The 17,516-nt window shown below is 50.2% G+C and overlaps 1 protein-coding gene across 1 annotated transcript in view; it reads right to left on the bottom strand.

The window, feature by feature from the left end:
• The window catches only part of CUNH14orf132 (chromosome unknown C14orf132 homolog), a 38,647-nt gene extending 33,851 nt beyond the window's left edge, over window positions 1-4,796 (bottom strand). The window contains exon 1 of the mRNA XM_052738889.1: window positions 4,159-4,796. Coding sequence (XP_052594849.1) covers window positions 4,159-4,548 — 390 coding nt within the window. The 5' untranslated portion in view covers window positions 4,549-4,796. The remainder of the gene's footprint in view (window positions 1-4,158) is intronic.
• Window positions 4,797-17,516: the final 12,720 nt, after the last annotated feature.

The following is a 17,516-nucleotide window of genomic DNA, read 5'->3' as shown; positions in this document are numbered from 1 at the left end:
AGGGATTCCCTGAGGCGGATTCTAGAAGGGTTCATTGTACCACCACTTCTGGGGGCTCCACTCCCCTGTTTGTGGAGGAGGTAGCTGTGCCCCCAGGCTATCTGTTTCCTCCCAGTCTGAACAATGGGAAGAACGGAATTACCCATCAGCCTCTGTGACAGGCAGAATCTACAGGAGGGGGGCTCTCAGATTTGGAGCAAGTTCTTGGCTTAAACATTTTAAGCTGTGACATCAGTATTGTGTTTGGTAATTTCCATGGCCCCATGTCTTTTTATGACCTAAGGCTGGCCACAGAGTCGAGGACATGCTTCAAGCAAGGGCAGGGAGGCGACGCTGCTGGCTGAGTGTGTATTCCAGGCCTCTGTTTTGATGGACACTGGAAGTACTACTGTGATAGGGGTACTGGGGTGGGACTGGAGGCAAGGGTAATGGAACTTCTAAAGCCCCCAGGAGGACCCTAAGGTCAGGAAAAATTGACTAATACCAGACAGACACTAGTCACTTTAGAGACAGTCCAAGATAGAAGAAGCATGGCTGACATTTCCTACATGCTTGATCCAAAGTGTACGGGAAGGTGTGATCCCCGTCACAAACGCTGTGGGAATGAGCGCCAGTGCGCACAGCAGAATCCCTCCTCTAGCGCAAAGGTCGCAGCAATATCACGTCTCCTGCATGACACTGGCTTCCCCTACAGTAGATGTACACCGGTCCCAGGTTGCTTCTCAGGACTCAGTCTCAGAAGTTCCTAGGTGTCACCAACATGTTCTGGGTCTTGAAAGTCACTATGGTGGCCCAGGTTTGAAGGGAAGGAAAGCAGAATGGGGCTCCCGAGGAGAAAGAGTGGGTGGTAGCCATCTTTGAGTGCAAGGATCTGGGCTCAATCTTAGAGACCTGTGACCCTCCCTCTCTCCTGAGCCCTGGAGTCTTGGTGGCCCTGCCCATCTGGTCACCTCTGGCTACAGAGATATGGATGTCCCACACGTCCACAATCTCCAAAGCTTCCAGGATCCAGGGATCATAAGGGACTGTGTGGATATTCCCAAGGTGGCCAGGTGCCCCAGGCTGCCGTCCTGGGGCTCTACCTTAAACCTTTGAGGCTGAGCCTCTCCTATGCTCTCTCAGCCTCCTACGGAGCATGAAGGGCATACCCCTGCATCAGGGTAACATGTCCACACTGCACAGCTGATGGGGTGCCATCTCCACACTTATTTTTTGCAGTCCCAAACTCTTCCAAAGGTTTATATGCTCTGAATCATGTTAAGATACTGAAAGGAATCCTGTTGAGTATTGGCTGCACTTGAAGGCAGGAAGCCCAGGTCTGGAGTAGGATCTGGTCTCATTCCCTTCATCAGTGAACACACTCCTGACTCCGCCCATTCCTCCAGCTTCCATTCCCCATGGGGGAAGAGGGTTTCTTTCCCCAGGCATATATACCATTTCTGTGCTGGAGAACACAACGGCTCCCAGTGCTCTCTGATTCAGCCCCGACTTCTCACCTGCCAATCAACACCTTCCCTGCCAATCAACACCTTCCGTAGCCTGGTTCTGACCTCTCGCTCTCAGACCCACTGTACCTCCTGCCCTCTAGCTCTCTAAAGGGCTTTGAATATGTCACAGGTCCCACTACCTCCACGCTGCTTTCTCGAGAAGGCTCATTCCCAGGCTTGTTCGGGACCATCTGCCCGTCATCCTAACATGTCCACTGCCTCCTTCTCAAAGTCCTGGTGATGGGATACACATGTGACATCTTGCATTCGCTCTCTGTTCATCTGAGTGTCTTTTCATGAGCACACATCTCATCTCACCCTCATCCAACCTTGTTGAAGAACTACTGTGTGCTAGTTCCATGCTGGGCCCAGTACTTGATCTATTTCTCATGCTGGGTCCTGGTCTGACCTGTAAGCACCCAGAGAAAGGATCTAGGTCCCATCCAACTCTGTCTCTCAGCTCTCCTGTCCTAGTGCTTGACAGGGTCTATGACAAAGGTACTGAAGAAGTAAATGGAGTTCCATCATATCTCTGCAGGTGCTCACTGCCAGACAAAACTGGGGACAGGAAGCAGGGACTGACACACACAGACACAGACACACAAACGCATGTGTACGCACGTGTGTATGCACGCGTACACACACTCACACATGCACACACAGACACATACAGAGGTGTACAGAGGCTGAGTGCTCACTCCCCACACACTGCTAGGTCCTTCAGATTTTTTCAAAAAGTAGCAGTTCTCATCCTATGGAGACAGTGAGACAGATCTATGGCAGGAAGCAATACTGAGCACAACCAAGGCCATGCTGTGCAGGAGACACCATGGTGTCAGCACCTCCAGAGGGAGGGGACAGATAAACCATCTTGGAATGTGTCCCTAGGGTGAAGTCACACGGGGGAAACCCCAGAATCTCTGCAGAGCCTAGGGTCTAAGTTAAAAAAACCAGCTTCCTCCCTCATGAACTGCTTGCCCTTAGGTAAATTATTCCTGACATCTGGCATGCGACCTATAGAACTCCAGGCTAATAGGACTTGCAAGCATTTACACACAGTAGGTCCTCAAGAAACCTTAGTGTGTCTTCCATTGGTGTGCATGTGAATACATTTCTGTTCCTTTCAGCTGGCAGGGTGCTGAGCATGTAATCAATGCCATCTGTTGGCACGAACAAACTGACCAAGTGAAATGTGAATTATAAAAAAAACAAAAACAACAAAACCCCACTGACGCACCACCACCACAACAAACTGACTCCCCCAGGCTCTGCCCAGAGGTGCAGAAAAGCCCTGTTTGTACTGTCAAGTCACCATAGCAACCGTGGATGCTCTAGCCAGCCCCAAAGGTTAGTTAGTAACGATCAATTTATCTTGTAACCATGGAAACACCAGCTTCTGTGGGCTGCAGAGAGGATTTGAGTTTCTCTCCTCACTGCAGTTACAGCTCAGCTAAACACACTTCCATCTTCAGTGGAAGTGACTGTTTTCCACATGACCCTATTTACATACGGGTAAAATACGGGGTGGGTCATCAGCAAAGAAGGGCAGGTTGTAGGAATTGTTAGGGTTATGGTTCATTTGCTTAACTGAACCATTCTCAACTCTGGGTCCTGATCACCCAGAGCCAACCTGGGGACTTTGTGTCATTTGATGCTCCCATTTGGGAACAACCCTCTACATCCAGTCTGGCTTTTGAAGTTACATTTTAAACAGACTTCCACCACACGGGTGAAGTTTGGAGAAAGCAAAGTGTCCCTTCAAACGTCACTCCCGAAGACAAGCAGCAGGGACTGGGGCCCTGGGCACACACCCAGGAGACAACAGGGTTGGCTTCGCTGTCCCTGCGCTCCCAACACAACCACAGAAGGTGGAATGTCTGACTTGTAGACTGGGACTTGTGTCCAGCCAGATGTAGCCTCTCCCTGTAGCCACACTATGGTCAGCTCCGGGTCTTCTCAAGGGCTACACACAACCCCAGAAAAGGGCGTGTGTCTTTGTTCTGGCTCAAGAGAATCAACACCTAAGATCACAACTCCAAGGCATTCTCCTGCCGCCGAGACCAGGCAGAGCGCCAAAAGGTCATCTTTACGTCTGCCAGGAGGAGCCTGTTTTGTGTGGAGGAAAGGGTAGTGGTCTCCTGCTCAAATCCGGCACAAAGCAAAAACGGATTAAACCATCCATCTCTGTCACAAAGCCCTGCCACTGCCTCCCTGAGCGGTAGGGGCTAAAGTCCCACCCACAGTGGAGAGAAAGGGGGTTGCCCCGAGGACACCAACAAGTGACAAGGTGCCAGCACCAAGCAAAACCAGAGTGGGGAGGGCAGCTCCTTTTCAGCTTGTCCTCTGCCAGCCCGGGGGCACCACCGCAAACAGCGAGTGGGGGTTGGGCAGGGAGGGGCGACTCCTGCTGTCCAGGCTCCTCAGAGCTGTCTTGCTCAGAAGTGGGGTGCTCAGTGGAGACAGCTCCACTCCACCTTCGGTGTGCGAGGGACACGGGCCACTTCACCCGGGACAGCCAAGCTGCTGGCCCCGGGTACGTGCACCAGGTGGGACTGCCGGGCTCGGGACAAAGGACCTGGCCACGGACGCTAGAGCTGCACCGAGGAGGACAGCGAGGCTGGGGTCCTGCAAACTTGGAGACCCGGGGAGCGTGGGGAAGATTCCGGGTTACCTGCGCGGCCATAAAAGACAGATCCATGGTGTCGCTGCTGGCGTGGCTGCTGCTGGGGCTGCCCGCGCTCCAGTCCTCGCTGCTGCTGCTGCTGCTGCTGCTGCTGCTGCTGTGGTCGGCGTCGCCGCTGCGGGTCCAGCCACCCGCACAGCTTTCAGGGAGCGGGCGGAAGAGCGAGCAGGTGCCCTCAGGCCCCGGTGACCGTGACCTCAGCAGCCCCGGCGTGGCGGCGCCTTTCCAGCCCTCGCGGCGGCGTCCTCGCTGGCGGCTCCGGGCTCCGGCTCCCGACGCCGAGTGGGCGGGAGACCCCGGGCGCGGCGCCCCTCCACGTGACCACTCCCAGCCCCACCCCCGGGGGCGGGCCGAGCAGGACCCCTGATTTCTCGCCATCCGCTCTCTGCCTTGGCCAAATGGGGAAACTGAGGCCTGCGGTGGGCCAGCTGGGTTGGTGAGCCAGCCTCCAGCCCAAATCCAGCGTGGCTGGCGCCCTTCCTAGGACACTTGACTCCAGTCTTCCTGGGGTTGGCCGAGTGACGGGGTGACCAGGAGTAGATAGACGCGGGCTTTCAGTGGCAACCCTGTGCCCCCACTCTGGAGTGCTTGGCTCTTGAATTGGGCAGAACAAAGCGGGGAGTCTGGCTTTTCTGTATTGTGTGGCTTGGGTAAATCAGTGTTTGTTTGAGCCTGGGTATCCTCATTTGTATAACGGGAGTAAACAGAACCTAGGAATTAATAAGATGTGGTATGTGTCACCACAGGGTGAGCTCTAGCACGACCACTGTCTCTTAGTGGAGACCGTGGAGTGAATGTCCTTCCAGGATGACATACACAACCTGCAGACAGTGCCTGTGGCTCCGTTAAGATGTCTTACCTCAGAAAGGTGGCCCAAGCCACACAGGTGTCATAGCTGCAAAGCAGGGAGCCACAGAGATGCCCAGTGGGCTCTCTGGGGGGAGGGGTGTCCACCCTGCCAACGTCTCTCTCTCCTCCCTCCTTTCTTTATCTCCCTTCTCACCTCCCACCCTCCTCTTCTGCTTTGTGTCCTCTCTTGCTTCTTAGGCTCAGCTCCTCTTCATTCTCCACCTCTGGCCCCCATCACTTCTGTACCCTTCCAATCTGTACTGACTGGTTTTGTGTGTCAACTTGACACAGACTGGAGCCATCAGAGAGGAAGGAGCTTCTTGTGGAAATGCCTCCATGAGATCCAGTTATAGGGCATTTTCTCAACTAGTGATCAGTGTTGGAGGGGGAAGGCCCAGCCCACTGTGGGGGGTGCCATCCCTGGGCTGGTGGTCCTGGGTTCTATAAGGAAGCAGGCTGAGCAAGCCAGGGGAAGCAAGCCAGGAAGCAGCACCCCTCCATGGCCTCTGCATCAGCTCCTGCCTCTGGAATCCTGCCCTGTTTGAGTTCCTGTATGACTTCCTTCAGTGATGAACAGCAATGTTGAAGTGTAAGCCAAATAAGCCCTTTCCTCCCCAACTTGCTTTTTGGTCATGGTCATCACAACAGAAACCCTAACTAAGACACAATCCAAGTACCTGCCTCCAGTCTTAGTGCCCAAAGCTACCCTACTGGGTCTCATCCCTCTATGGCAGTGGTTCCCAACCTTGCTAATGCTGTGTGGTCCTTTAATGCACTTCCTCATGTTATGGTGACCCCCAGCCCAACCATGAAATTATTTTTGTTGCTACTTCATAGCTGTAATTTTGCTACTGTTATGAATCGTAAGGTAAGTATCTTATATTCATGATATCTGATATGTGACCTCTGTGAAAGGGTCATTTGATCCCCAAGGGGTCTTGACCCAGAGGTTGAGAACCACTGGTCTGTGGCCTGGTAGTTCCTCAGCCTACCCAGAACCTTCACACCCATTGCTTCTCCGCACTTTCACCATGAAGTCTTATACCCACAGAGGTGTGTGTGTGTGTGTGTGTGTGTGTGTGTGTGTGTGTGTGTGTGTGTGTATGTGCGTGTGTGTGTGTGTGTGAATTCATGTGTGCATGTGCATGTGTGTGTGTGTGAATTTATGCGTGCATGTGCATGTGTGTGTGCATGCATGAGTTTGTGCATGTGCACATATGTGTGAATGTGTGTGGGGTACAATTTAAACAATGATAACCCTCTGTAGTCTAACAAGAAGGAGAAATGGAGCTGGAGAGATGGCCTGTCCATTAAAGACTCAGGCTCATAATTGAAAAGAGCAAACAGTGTCCTTTAACCTTGAGGGCGTCTCTCCAAAGCTCTTTCTTGTCTGTCCCATTGCCCTAGCCTCCTGTCATCTCAATGGTCACAATCACTGTTCTCTTCTTGCAGCCCTCCCCCCCCCCACATTGTTTACCTGCTTTAACCTTTATGGGGACATAGAATCCATCTGAAATGTATTCTTCCTGACCTCCCCATTTCACTCAGCACTGCATCTGTATTGATGGTGATTGATGCCACCATCCATCTGCTGGTATTTACAGGCTACCCAGATTTTCTCCTAAAATGAACAAGGCTTCAGTGATTGCTTTTGACCTCCCCAGTAATCTGTTCTCCATGCCTGTAATTATATCATTTCAGGAAAGTTCTATAAATGGAAGCGTGACGAATAACCCTCTGGTTACCAGGAGATTCATCCAGGATGTTGTGGTGGCAACAGTTTGTTCCTTTTTATTGCTGGGTAGTGTTTTATTTGATTGATGTACCACAGTTAGTTTAACCACACATCTGTCGGAGGACATCTGTGGTGTTTCTGTTTTTTGATGCTTATGAAAACAGCTGCTATACACATGCATGCCCGAGGTGTTGTATGAACATGTCCTTCGCCCATTCCCACGGCTGTGGCCCTGGAGCAATGCTACCTCTACAGTATGTCCCATAGATCAGGGCCTTTAGTGGCTCCTCAGCCTGCAGGCCTGACCTTGCTCACTAGAAACCCAGACTTCTCCTGACTGTGCCCAGGAGGACAAGAGGGACTGGGTGGAGTCAATCCAGTTGTTTTCATTTCTGTTTTGCAAACCTGAGCTCCCCGTGGTCAGTACTTAAGTCCAGGCCCGTGTCCTTGGACAAGGCTCATCTGCCCTCCTTGTCCCTGGGCTGTGGGCCATTCACCTCTGGAAGAAAAGGCAGGGGTGGCTGGTTAATTCGGAGTTCATTTCCAGTGCTCATCAAGTCTCAGTGGTAAGCGCTAGTTCATCACACCGTAAAGAAGGAAAAGGGCAACTTCCTGGGACACTCGAGGACTCCACTGTTGTCCACAGAAGGTCAGTCTGCAGGTGTAGTTCTGGTCACTCAAATGGACCGCTGTTACCTAGTCAAGTTGGCAAGCCTCAACACACAGATAGGAATTTTTCTCCTTTTCACACCATGTGTACCAACAATTCCATTTTACTGCAGAGTAACTTCTGACAGATGATGGGTAGCCACAGCTTACCCAGCCACTGTTCTGTTGATAATCACTGGCGTTCTGGCAAGCCTTTGGCTGTTGTGAATCAAGTTCCTATGAACACTGGTGTCTGAATCTCTAGGACATTGTGTTTGTTCTGCACATTCTACATCCTCAGCCGAAGACGAGAGTCTCAGTTGACTTTTTGCCAACACTTGATACTTTCATTGCTCTTTACTTAGCCATCCAACTGGGTGTGAAGTGGCATTTCCTTAAGGTCTCAGATATGTGTTTCCCTGACAACAGATGATACTGAGTGTGAGTTCATGGGCTCAGGGGCCATGGGTCTCTTTTCCTCTGCAAATGGTCTGTGTAAATCTTTCACTCACTTTTGAAAGCTTGGATCACTTCCCACTTGGTTATTGAGTTGCTAGTGTTCTTTACATATTCAGGAAACAAGTTTCATGTCAGACACACACAAATATTTTCTCAGTCTGTGGCATTTTTTTTTAGCTTTAATAAAATCTAGTGAGTCTTTAGAATTCTATCTAAAAGGATGCACATTCCACCTTTCCTCCTCTTTGTGCTTTGGATTGTCACCTATTTTTATTTTTATATGAGCTTTGAATTAAAGGTTGGGTGTTTTTTTCTCTTTTCTAAAACAACATCCAACTGTGCTGGAGCCATTTGTGATGAAGACCGTCCTGCCACTACTAAAGAGACTCAGCGTTTAAGGTGGCACCCACTCCGAAGCTCATTCTGCATTTCTCCTTAAACGTTGGCTTCTGGCCTCCACCTTAACCCCCTCCTGGGCAGAGTGACATGTTAGGGGATCACTCTCTTCCCTAAGGTCACTGTCCTCTCTAAATGCTCTGTCAGGAATGCTCACAGGCATGTCAAATGAACCTTGGAGGTCACCTCCAGCTCTGTCAACTGTTTCCTCAGTGATGTCTCCCGGGTTGCCAATCTGGCCAGCACAAGGCTCTGGTTTCTGCCTTCTCTCTGGTTCTGTCTGAATCAGAAGATGGCACTATCGAGGTCCTCTTTGTATTTATATTTCACAAGGGCAGAGGGGCTTAGGGGCCAGCCACACCCCTCTTCTGTGGCTGGGTAAGGGGTTGTGCCTGCTCAGAGGAAGAGGTGTCTTGTAGGGGTCTCTGAGACTACCATGGACAGCAGAGAACTAATCCACAGGAGGCAAGAAGGTAGTTCGGCTCAACATGACTCAGTAGCTGGTGTGGATTCAAACTTTGGGAGTCTGACCCCCAGTAGTTGATTTTAGGCCTATTTAAATATAGTACAGTTTGGTTAAAACTTTCCTGGTGATAATGAACTCAGTCCCGTGTGCACAATAACACATACATAAATCTCCTTGAGGAACAAAGTGAGCTAAATAAAGATCAGATGTGACAACATTGCAGTTCTTTGTAAAGTACATGTGATGCCTCCCATAAAGACGGGTTCTGTAGATTGCCTGAGAAAAAGAACCGGGGCTAGGGAGCAGAAGGGGGGAATCTAGTATAGTCTCCCACCACAAAGATAGCGCAATTAACCACCTCTACTCCTAGCCTTCTGGGTGGATAATAGGTTATATATCCCTTTCTTTGAAGGACAGCACCCTCCCTGTCTAACAGTCCAGATTCCCCTAGTTCTTATCTGTGAGCACAAGGACCTCTGTGCCTCCTACAGTTCATTTGTTGAGTCTCCAGAAATAGTTTTGGGGGAGAATTGTGCAGGAACCAACATCAGTCTCCTCTCTCCCTCACCCAATTCTCAGCCCACGTCTTGTTGAGGGCCACCCAAGGACCTTGTTTCTCTCCCAGGAGGCTACCAGCTGGTGGGCCTCCTTCAGGGACACAGTCTCTGTGGATCCTTCTGCTATGGACCTTTCTCTGAGTGGTTCAGATTTTATTTCAAAAGCCACCTCTTCGTGGCAGAAGAGATGGCCTAGTAGATAAGAATGCCTACTGCTCTTGCAGAGGACCCATGTTCCATTCCCAACACCGACATATGGGTTTCTCACAATCACTTGTGATCCCAGCTCTAGGGAATCCAATGCTCTCTTTTAGCTTCCTTAGACACCTGCACTCAGGTGCATTTCCCATACTCACACACTCTGACATACATATATACATAATTAAAGATTAAAAAGTAAAAAATTAAATATTAAAAAACCCCCACCTACTTCTAATTGGAGGCCCTCCAGGACCATACTGGCTTGTGTCTGTCTTATCAATTTATTTTATTTGTCCCCTAGCATTTCTCTGTCTCTGAGACGGACTTACCTGTTGGAAGAAGTGATGTGCCATGGGTCGTGAGGGCTCCCGGGTTCTCCCAGGGGCTGGCAAGAACGCAAGGCCCTGGCGAGCTCTTTCCTGGTCTGTTTATCACTGTGCTTCAGTGTATAAGCTAGAAGGAGTGAGGCCATCTTCCCCTCACATGAGATGGCCTTTTTCACTCCTAAACAGCAAGTGAATCCTTGCGTCTCTACATTGCCCTTCTGTAACACAGCCCACTGTGTCTACTACCCTGTGTCTCGGGCCTGGTGTCACTCCTGCCTCTGGGACTTGCAGACATGGGGGTAATGAGAGTCACAGAGAAGATGGCGCTGGCTGGTGTCTCGGGAGCTGCTGGCAGCTTGGTGGTGGCTTTTCCTCCAGCTTGTTCCTGGGGATCAGGTGAGGGTTGATCACTCCAGTCTAAGGCCAATGACAGATCTGCGGCTCACCTAGCCACTCAGGGCTGATGAGGGCAAGAAGCCAAAGGCCACCACCAGCTCTGGGTCCTGGCCACTTGGTCTGGCATATGCCTTGGTTCCAGGGACAGTCAGGATGTACTCATGCCCAGCCAAGCCCTGCATGCATAATTCATGTGTGCCCAGAACTCTGGATGCAGAGACAAGGAACAGTGTGTTCTTTCAAAGGCGCCAGCCAGAAGACCACAGCAGGGGCCTGACCTGACCACTGATACTGCAGGGGCATGCAGAGCCCTCTCTGGTGGAGGCCTGGATTTTTTTTTCTAACTGAAAGACTTTAAGAATTCATGAATGTCCCACTGAGTTTAAGAAGCATAAAGGGTGGGATGGGGATGGGGGTTGGGGGCATGGCCCAGGACCCATCCTTGGAACAGACACAAGAACAAAGCATGTAATTATGGAGGTAAGGAGGAGAAAATCCTGCTGTCTTGAAGGCCTGGCCCCAGCACTCCCTCCTCTGCCAGCTCTCTCTCCAAGACACCTTTGTTTAAAACCCTCCCTACAGGGGCTCTCTCAGTATTTTTGAAAAAGAGACTCTGAGATCACTAGTATGTGAGCCAGCAGGGGATCTTGTTAAAATGCCTAGTGCTCTGGGACCAGACTCAGCAATCTGGACCCAGATGATTCTTGAGGCTACCTCTCCCAGGTAAAAACTGTAGCCCAGGCTAGCTCCGTTTAGCAGGAGCTACCATGCTTGCACGGTACATCAGTGCATACAAAGCACAGGAAACAGACTGAGGTCCCTTGACACACATGGGCAGTGGTGGGATTTGAATCCAGAGCAGATGACAGCAAAGCCCTTGCCTTCTCACAACTGATTCTGCTTATAAAGAACATGCATTTCATTCAAACCAATGCAAACACTCTAATTATGGTCAAGTAGGGGATTCACTCTTCCATTTTGTCTTTAGTTCAACAAATACCAGGGGAGTGAGAGGGCTCAGTGGGTAAAGGTGCCTGCCACCAAGCCTGATGACTTGAGTTTGATGCCTGGGATCCAGTTGGTGGGCAGAGAGAACTGACTCCTGAAAGTTGCCCTCTGCTCCACTTGCCATGGCATATGTATACACACACACACACACACACACACACACACACACACACACACACACACTCAGTTTAGATTTTCTGAGCCTTTACTATGTTCTAAGTACTATGTCCCTAAAAGGAGAAAGTGTGACCAAAGCTACAGCTGTGAAGAGACACCATGACCAAGGCAATGTATTGAAGAAAGAGTTTATTAGAGCTTACAGTTCCAGAGGGTGAGTCCATGGCCATCATGATGGGGGAGCATGGCAGAGGGCAGGCAGGCATGGTGGCACTGGAGAGCAGTAGCAGAGAGCGGTCCATAAATACATGAGAGAGAGAGAGAGAAAGAGAGATGAAGAGAGAGAGAGAGAGAGGGAGGGAAAGGGAGGGAGAGAGGGAGAGAGGGAGAGAGAGAGAGAGAGAGAGAGAGAGAGAGAGAGAGAGAGAGAGAGAGAGTTGGGAATGGCATGGGCTTTTAAAAATCTCAAAGTCTGTCCCCAGTGACACACCTCCTCCAACAAGGCCACACCCCCTAATCCTTCCCAAACAGTTCCATCAACTGGGGACCAAGCATTCAAAGATATAAGCCTATGGAGGCCTTTCTCATTCAAACCACCCAGGGAGGCTGAGGATCGAATTGGATTGTGTCTTAGCTCTGCCACTTGCCAGCGACAGCACCATGAAGCAGCTTAACCTTTCTAGGCCTCAGCATTTTCATCTGAGTGTGGAGGACTGAGGAAGTGGAGGGTTAGCCAGCCCCACGCTGCTGGAGCACGCAGGTGGAGAGTGAGTGTGTTACAAGGAATCCCCGCACCCACCCGTGTTTCTTCTGGTTTTCACAGATGTTCTGCTGGAAGGAGCACAGTGGAGGCTGCTGAGTGAGGGCAGGACACTTCTAATTTGATCATGAAACTGGTGACATGGGACACAGCTCTCACCTCAAAGGGGACAAGAGACCCTACATGCTGGGTCAAATGTCATAGGGTGACTATGTCCCTAGAATACATGTTCCCACATGGAAGCAGCCATACAAGCTAGCTATAGTCACTGAACAAAAGCAATGGATCAAGACATGTACTGAATACGGCGGTGACATCGGGTGGGCCGATGACAGCAAGGCAGGAAACTTTGGGCGATAGGCTTCAGATGGTATCTGACAGCATCTTCACTTCCACACTAACCCGCAAAACAAGAGGTCTGTTTGTACATTCCAAAAACATGTACCTAATAGTCACAGGATGTCAGGTCACACACGGAAGTGGGCAACGATTGGCTATTATGGGGACTAAAAGTAGCCCAAGGTAATTCGGCACCTGACCTGTAGCATTCCAACCTCTCTGCAATCATGAGGCACTAATCAGGCAAGTATTGCTGTAGAACTTTTCACATAGGCTTGGACTCCCGTGCCACCCCCCAACTGGGAACTTGAGTTCATAAAACTCACCAGCACCTAGGAGGTAGCTGGCTTAAACAGAGGATTCTGGGAGAGTTTCATGAGTGAGTAAATGAATGGATGCAAGAATGAGGAGACTTTAAGAGGTAAAACCCTGCCCTCTAACCATCACAATGGCCTTGCCTATGTCCTTTGCCCAGGCACACATCAGGACAGATTTTTATAAAGGGGGACTAGATGGACAGGTGTGGCTTACCTGTGGATTAGTCTGTCCCCGACAACTAAAGGGTTCCCCACAGCACAGGAAATGCAGTGATTTGAATGCAGAATGTCCCTCATAGGCTCCCATGTTTGAACATCTGGTCCCCACTTGGTGGTGCTTTTGGGGGAGGTTCTGGAACCGCTAGGAGGTGGAGCCTTGGTGGAGGAAGTATGTACCCAGGAGTGGTCTTTGAGGTTTCATAATGAGCTTAGCCAAACCGCCCCCCCCATGTATATGGATGAAATGTGATCTTCCTGCTTCCTGGATACCAGGCTGGCCTCAGGCTGCCGCCAGCATATCTTTGCTGCCATGATGGACTCTATCCCTCTGAAACTGTAACCAACAATAATCCCTTACTTCCCGGAGCTGTTTTCAGTCAGGGTGTTTTACCACAGTCCCAGAAAAGAAACTAACACAGGAGAGCAGAGCGAATGTGGAACAGGGGTCCCCAGCTTTGCTGTACCCAGAGAATTAGAGACATCTTCTTGCAGCTCTCTTCAGTATGGGAGCAGAGGGACCCTCACATGCATCACTCATTCACCCCTATGTAAGTATGAACCTCCAATCAAGTTCCAGGCACTGTGCCAGGCTCCCTGGTCACCAGGCACTGTACCAAGCTCCCTGGTCACCAGGCACTGTGCCAGGCTCCCTGGTCACCAGGCACTGTACCAAGCTCCCTGGTCACCAGGCACTGAAACAAGCTCCCTGGTCACCAGGCACTGAACCAAGCTCCCTGGTCACCAGGCACTGTGCCAGGCTCCCTGGTCAAGGAGGACCCTCTCCCAGACCACAGTCTGACTGTACCATGCTGGATGGAAGCATGGCCACTGCCCAACCATGAACTCACAGTACAGATCTGTGCTGGCCAATATGGAAGCTGCCTATAGCCCTTGAAACTCATCGAGCCAGGGTGGGAAGTGGAAAACGCAGGCAGGCTTTGAAGATGAAGTATAAAAATTTAACGTCCTAAACACCACATGCAGAGTTGGCAATACTTTGGATATACTAACTTAAGCCAAGCCTAGTACTGAATTAATTGCATCTGCTTCTTTTGACTTTTTAAATATCATGTCTAGAACATTCTAAATCATCTATGTGTTTCGTATGTCACTTCTCTGTGGTGGGGAAGGGTGCATGCAGAGGTCAGAGGACAACCTCAGGTGTTACAGGCTGCAGAAATATGAAGTAGGAACTCATCTGACTATGGCAAAGCTATTACCTGGAAGAGTCAAGAATTTTTCCAGAGGAAGCCCAGGCTCAAGGGTATTGGTGTTATTTGGATTTTTAATATATCAGCTGTTTCCTGCTATGAATTTTATGTGTGCTATTATAGCTTCCCCAATTGATTCTTTTTCCTAAGAACTTCTAAACAGTATGGATTGATCATTCCTTGGCCATTTACAGTTAAAGTATTTGGGTAACAGCCTCAGGCAAGGCTTCCTGCTTCCAGGCTTTCTGTTTCTTCTTTTTTTAGCATTAGAATCGGATGTCTGCCTTCTGCAATTGTCTTCTTTAGCAAGCATCCAAAGCCAGGGCCAGTTCCAGAAGCATCCAAGGACAAATGGCAGACGAAATAAGCTTTCCAGACCACCTGCTGGTCTCCTGAATTAAGGTAAACATCCATACAGAGCCACCACCTAGTCCAGGCCGATGTTAGGTACATAGCTTTGCTTTTTGTGAAAATTAAGCCCAGTACCCCCTTTCTCTCACAGCCCAAGTGACAGTCCTAGACTTCCTAGTCCTAGACTTCCCCTTAGAACTAAAGGGTTTTTTCATACCAGGTGCTTCAAGCTGTGATGCAAGCTACCAAGCTATCCAGTGCTCTTCCCCTGCCCTGCCAGAAAATGGTGACATAGAAAAAAAGGCAGTTTTATTTTAGTGACTCATAGACTCTTTTACCTAACCACCTCTAAGATTGTGGTTTTTTTGCACATTCATGGCAAAGTTTTAACGCTTCTCCTAAACATTTCTAAGAATATAGTTTGAGCACATAAAACCCCTTTCTGATTTATTAACCGATTCCAGCCCTTAACTGACCCCACCTCCTTTACTCACTCCCCTTTTGAGCAGCAAATGACGCTGACTATCATTGCTCTGGTGGGGACCTTGAAAGTCTTGCATTGTGTTGTAGAAGGGGGTTACTGCTTGTAAGCTATGTAGACCTGTTCCCCAAGAGCACTGGTGACTTTTGTCTCAGAAGAAGAAAGCGAATGGACTAAAGAGCTTGGTGCACTTAGACTCATTCCCTCAGATTATTTCTCGCCACTCATCAAGTCTCTTCTGGAACCCTGGGAAAAGACTATTAGAGGCTGGACCCTAATAGCCTTTGTTCCCCAGGTGCCATTCCTCAGGGGCTGCCAACCTTCTTTTGGACAGAAGTTACCCCCCACCCCCAACCTTTCTCTGTGTAGCCCTGGCTGTCCTGGAACTTGCTCTGTAGACCAGGCTGGCCGGGAACTCAGAGAGTTGCTTACAAGAAACACGGTGTCTTATTGGACGGGAACTTGCCGAGTACACTACACTGACCAGCCAGCAAGCCCCAGGGGTCTACTTGCTCCCACTTCCTGGGCTGGGATCACAGTGCACACCTCCACCCCTTGCTGTTTCACGTGGGCACTGGGGACCAAACTCACCTCCTTGTGCAGCAAAGCAGACGCTGAGCCCTCTCTCCAGCTCCCTGGTATACCACTTCTAAGGAAGATTCTTGGCTCAAACAGCTCAAAGCAAACAGTGGGAATAGGAAGGCTGTGGGTACACACAGATGTGGGTACAGGAAGGCTGGAGGGGTCTGGGTAGGCTGCATGGTCTTGGAGGACTGCAGATGTGTGGATGATGGCCAGAGGGGAAAGTAGGTAGAGACTTCGGTGAGGGAACCCATTTGAGAAGTTCTAACCCAGGTAAGGCCCCATTTTCCAAGTTGACAGACCAGCCATTTCCAACCCAGCCACGCTCACTTTGCACTCTCCGGGGGAATGTAGCCTTCTGCTGCTCTGTGGAGTCCCAGGCAGACTGGGAACCTCAGCTGCTGGGGCAAGGGGTGCTTATCCACAGAAATGTCTGGTCTCCCCATAAGCCCATGCTGCCTTCTATTATCTTCCCCCACCCACAGAAAGTGCTCGCCAGCACAGTTCCCAGCTAGACCATCCATGCCACCCACACCTGCATATGTTCCGAGGCGCTACCGGAGTCTGCTCAGGGCTGTGCCTCTTTTCCCTTCTTTGCTGGCTGCTCCTTGGGCAGAGGCTGATGAAGTCATTTTAATTAAAGCGCTGATTGCACTCAGAGGAAATGGCAGGGAGTTTGCAGTTCTGCCAGGGTGGGTGGCCAGCGGTGATGGTGACACAGAGAGATAATTGAAAGATGCTTGTCCTCCAGCCCAGGGCAGCCCTGGCCTGTTGTCTCACAGGGACAATGATGACAGTGGTGACAGTGACCCACACGGTTTCCAGGCTGCTCCTGTTTTCCTGTGTGTCATGTCCCAGGTTCCTTCACTGGCTCCTACTCAATCCCCAGGACAGCCCTGCAGGGAAGCTGCCATTCAGAGAGGAGCAGCCATCTCCCTAGGGTGGCTACTGAGTGTCGGGTCAGCATTTGAACCCAACATCAGGCCTAACAATTTGAGGCCTGTTGTGGAATATTATTTTAACTAGGCAAAGATACGTTATATTTGCTTATGCTGCAGAATATTATTTTAACTATGTAAAGATGTGTTACTTTTGTTTATGCTGCATTTGTTTAAGGATGTAAGGATGTGTGCTTAATTATGTAAAGATATGTTCATCTGTTTCACCTTGCCTGCCTAGGGCACCTGATTGGTCTAATAAGGAGCTGAACAGCCAATAGCGAGGCAGAGAAAGGATAGGCTGGCTGGCGGGGAGAGAGAACAGATAGGAGGAGAAATCTAGGCTCGAGAGAAAAGAGAAGGGAAGAACAGGAGGAGAAGGAGGAGAGAACAAGGGACACACTGGGGCCAGAAGCCAGGCTGTCGCTAGCCAGCCAGCCAGACACAGCGAAGCAGGGAAAGCAAGATACCCAGAAAGAAGTAAGGAAGGGAATAAGCGCTGAGGCAAATGGAAGATAAAGAGAAACAGGTTAATTTAATTTAAAAGAGCTAGCCCAAAATGAGCCTAAGCTAGGCCGAGCATCCAAAACTAACAAATTTCTGTGTCATGATTTAGGAGCTGGTTGGTGGCCCAGAAGAAAAAGCCTGGTACAGAGGCCACCACCTCCCAGGTCACATGACTCCTCAGTGTAAGGTCCCTGGGGCCTTCCAGGTGATAACCTAGGACCAGATTCTGCATTCTGCTTGCACACCCATGCATGCACGTGGAAGTGTCGTCTAGTATTGTTTTCCACCATCTCTTTTGAGGCAGGGTCTCTCATTGAACCTAGAGCTCACTGGTTGGCTGGACTGCCTGGCTGGCAAACTCCAGAGATCTGCCTGTTTCCCATTGCCCTCCCGCTGCTTCACACAGATCCACGTTCAACATGCTTAGCTTTGGTGCTGGACATCCAAGCTCAGGTCCTCCTTCTGGCTCGGCAGGTGTTTTGC

Source organism: Peromyscus californicus, unplaced genomic scaffold (genome assembly GCF_007827085.1).
Source record: "Peromyscus californicus insignis strain IS unplaced genomic scaffold, ASM782708v3 Scaffold_15__1_contigs__length_86483966, whole genome shotgun sequence".
NCBI lineage: Eukaryota > Metazoa > Chordata > Mammalia > Rodentia > Cricetidae > Peromyscus > Peromyscus californicus.
The sequence above is the reverse complement of the archived record's forward strand: the minus strand, read 5'-3'. Positions and strand labels throughout refer to the sequence as shown.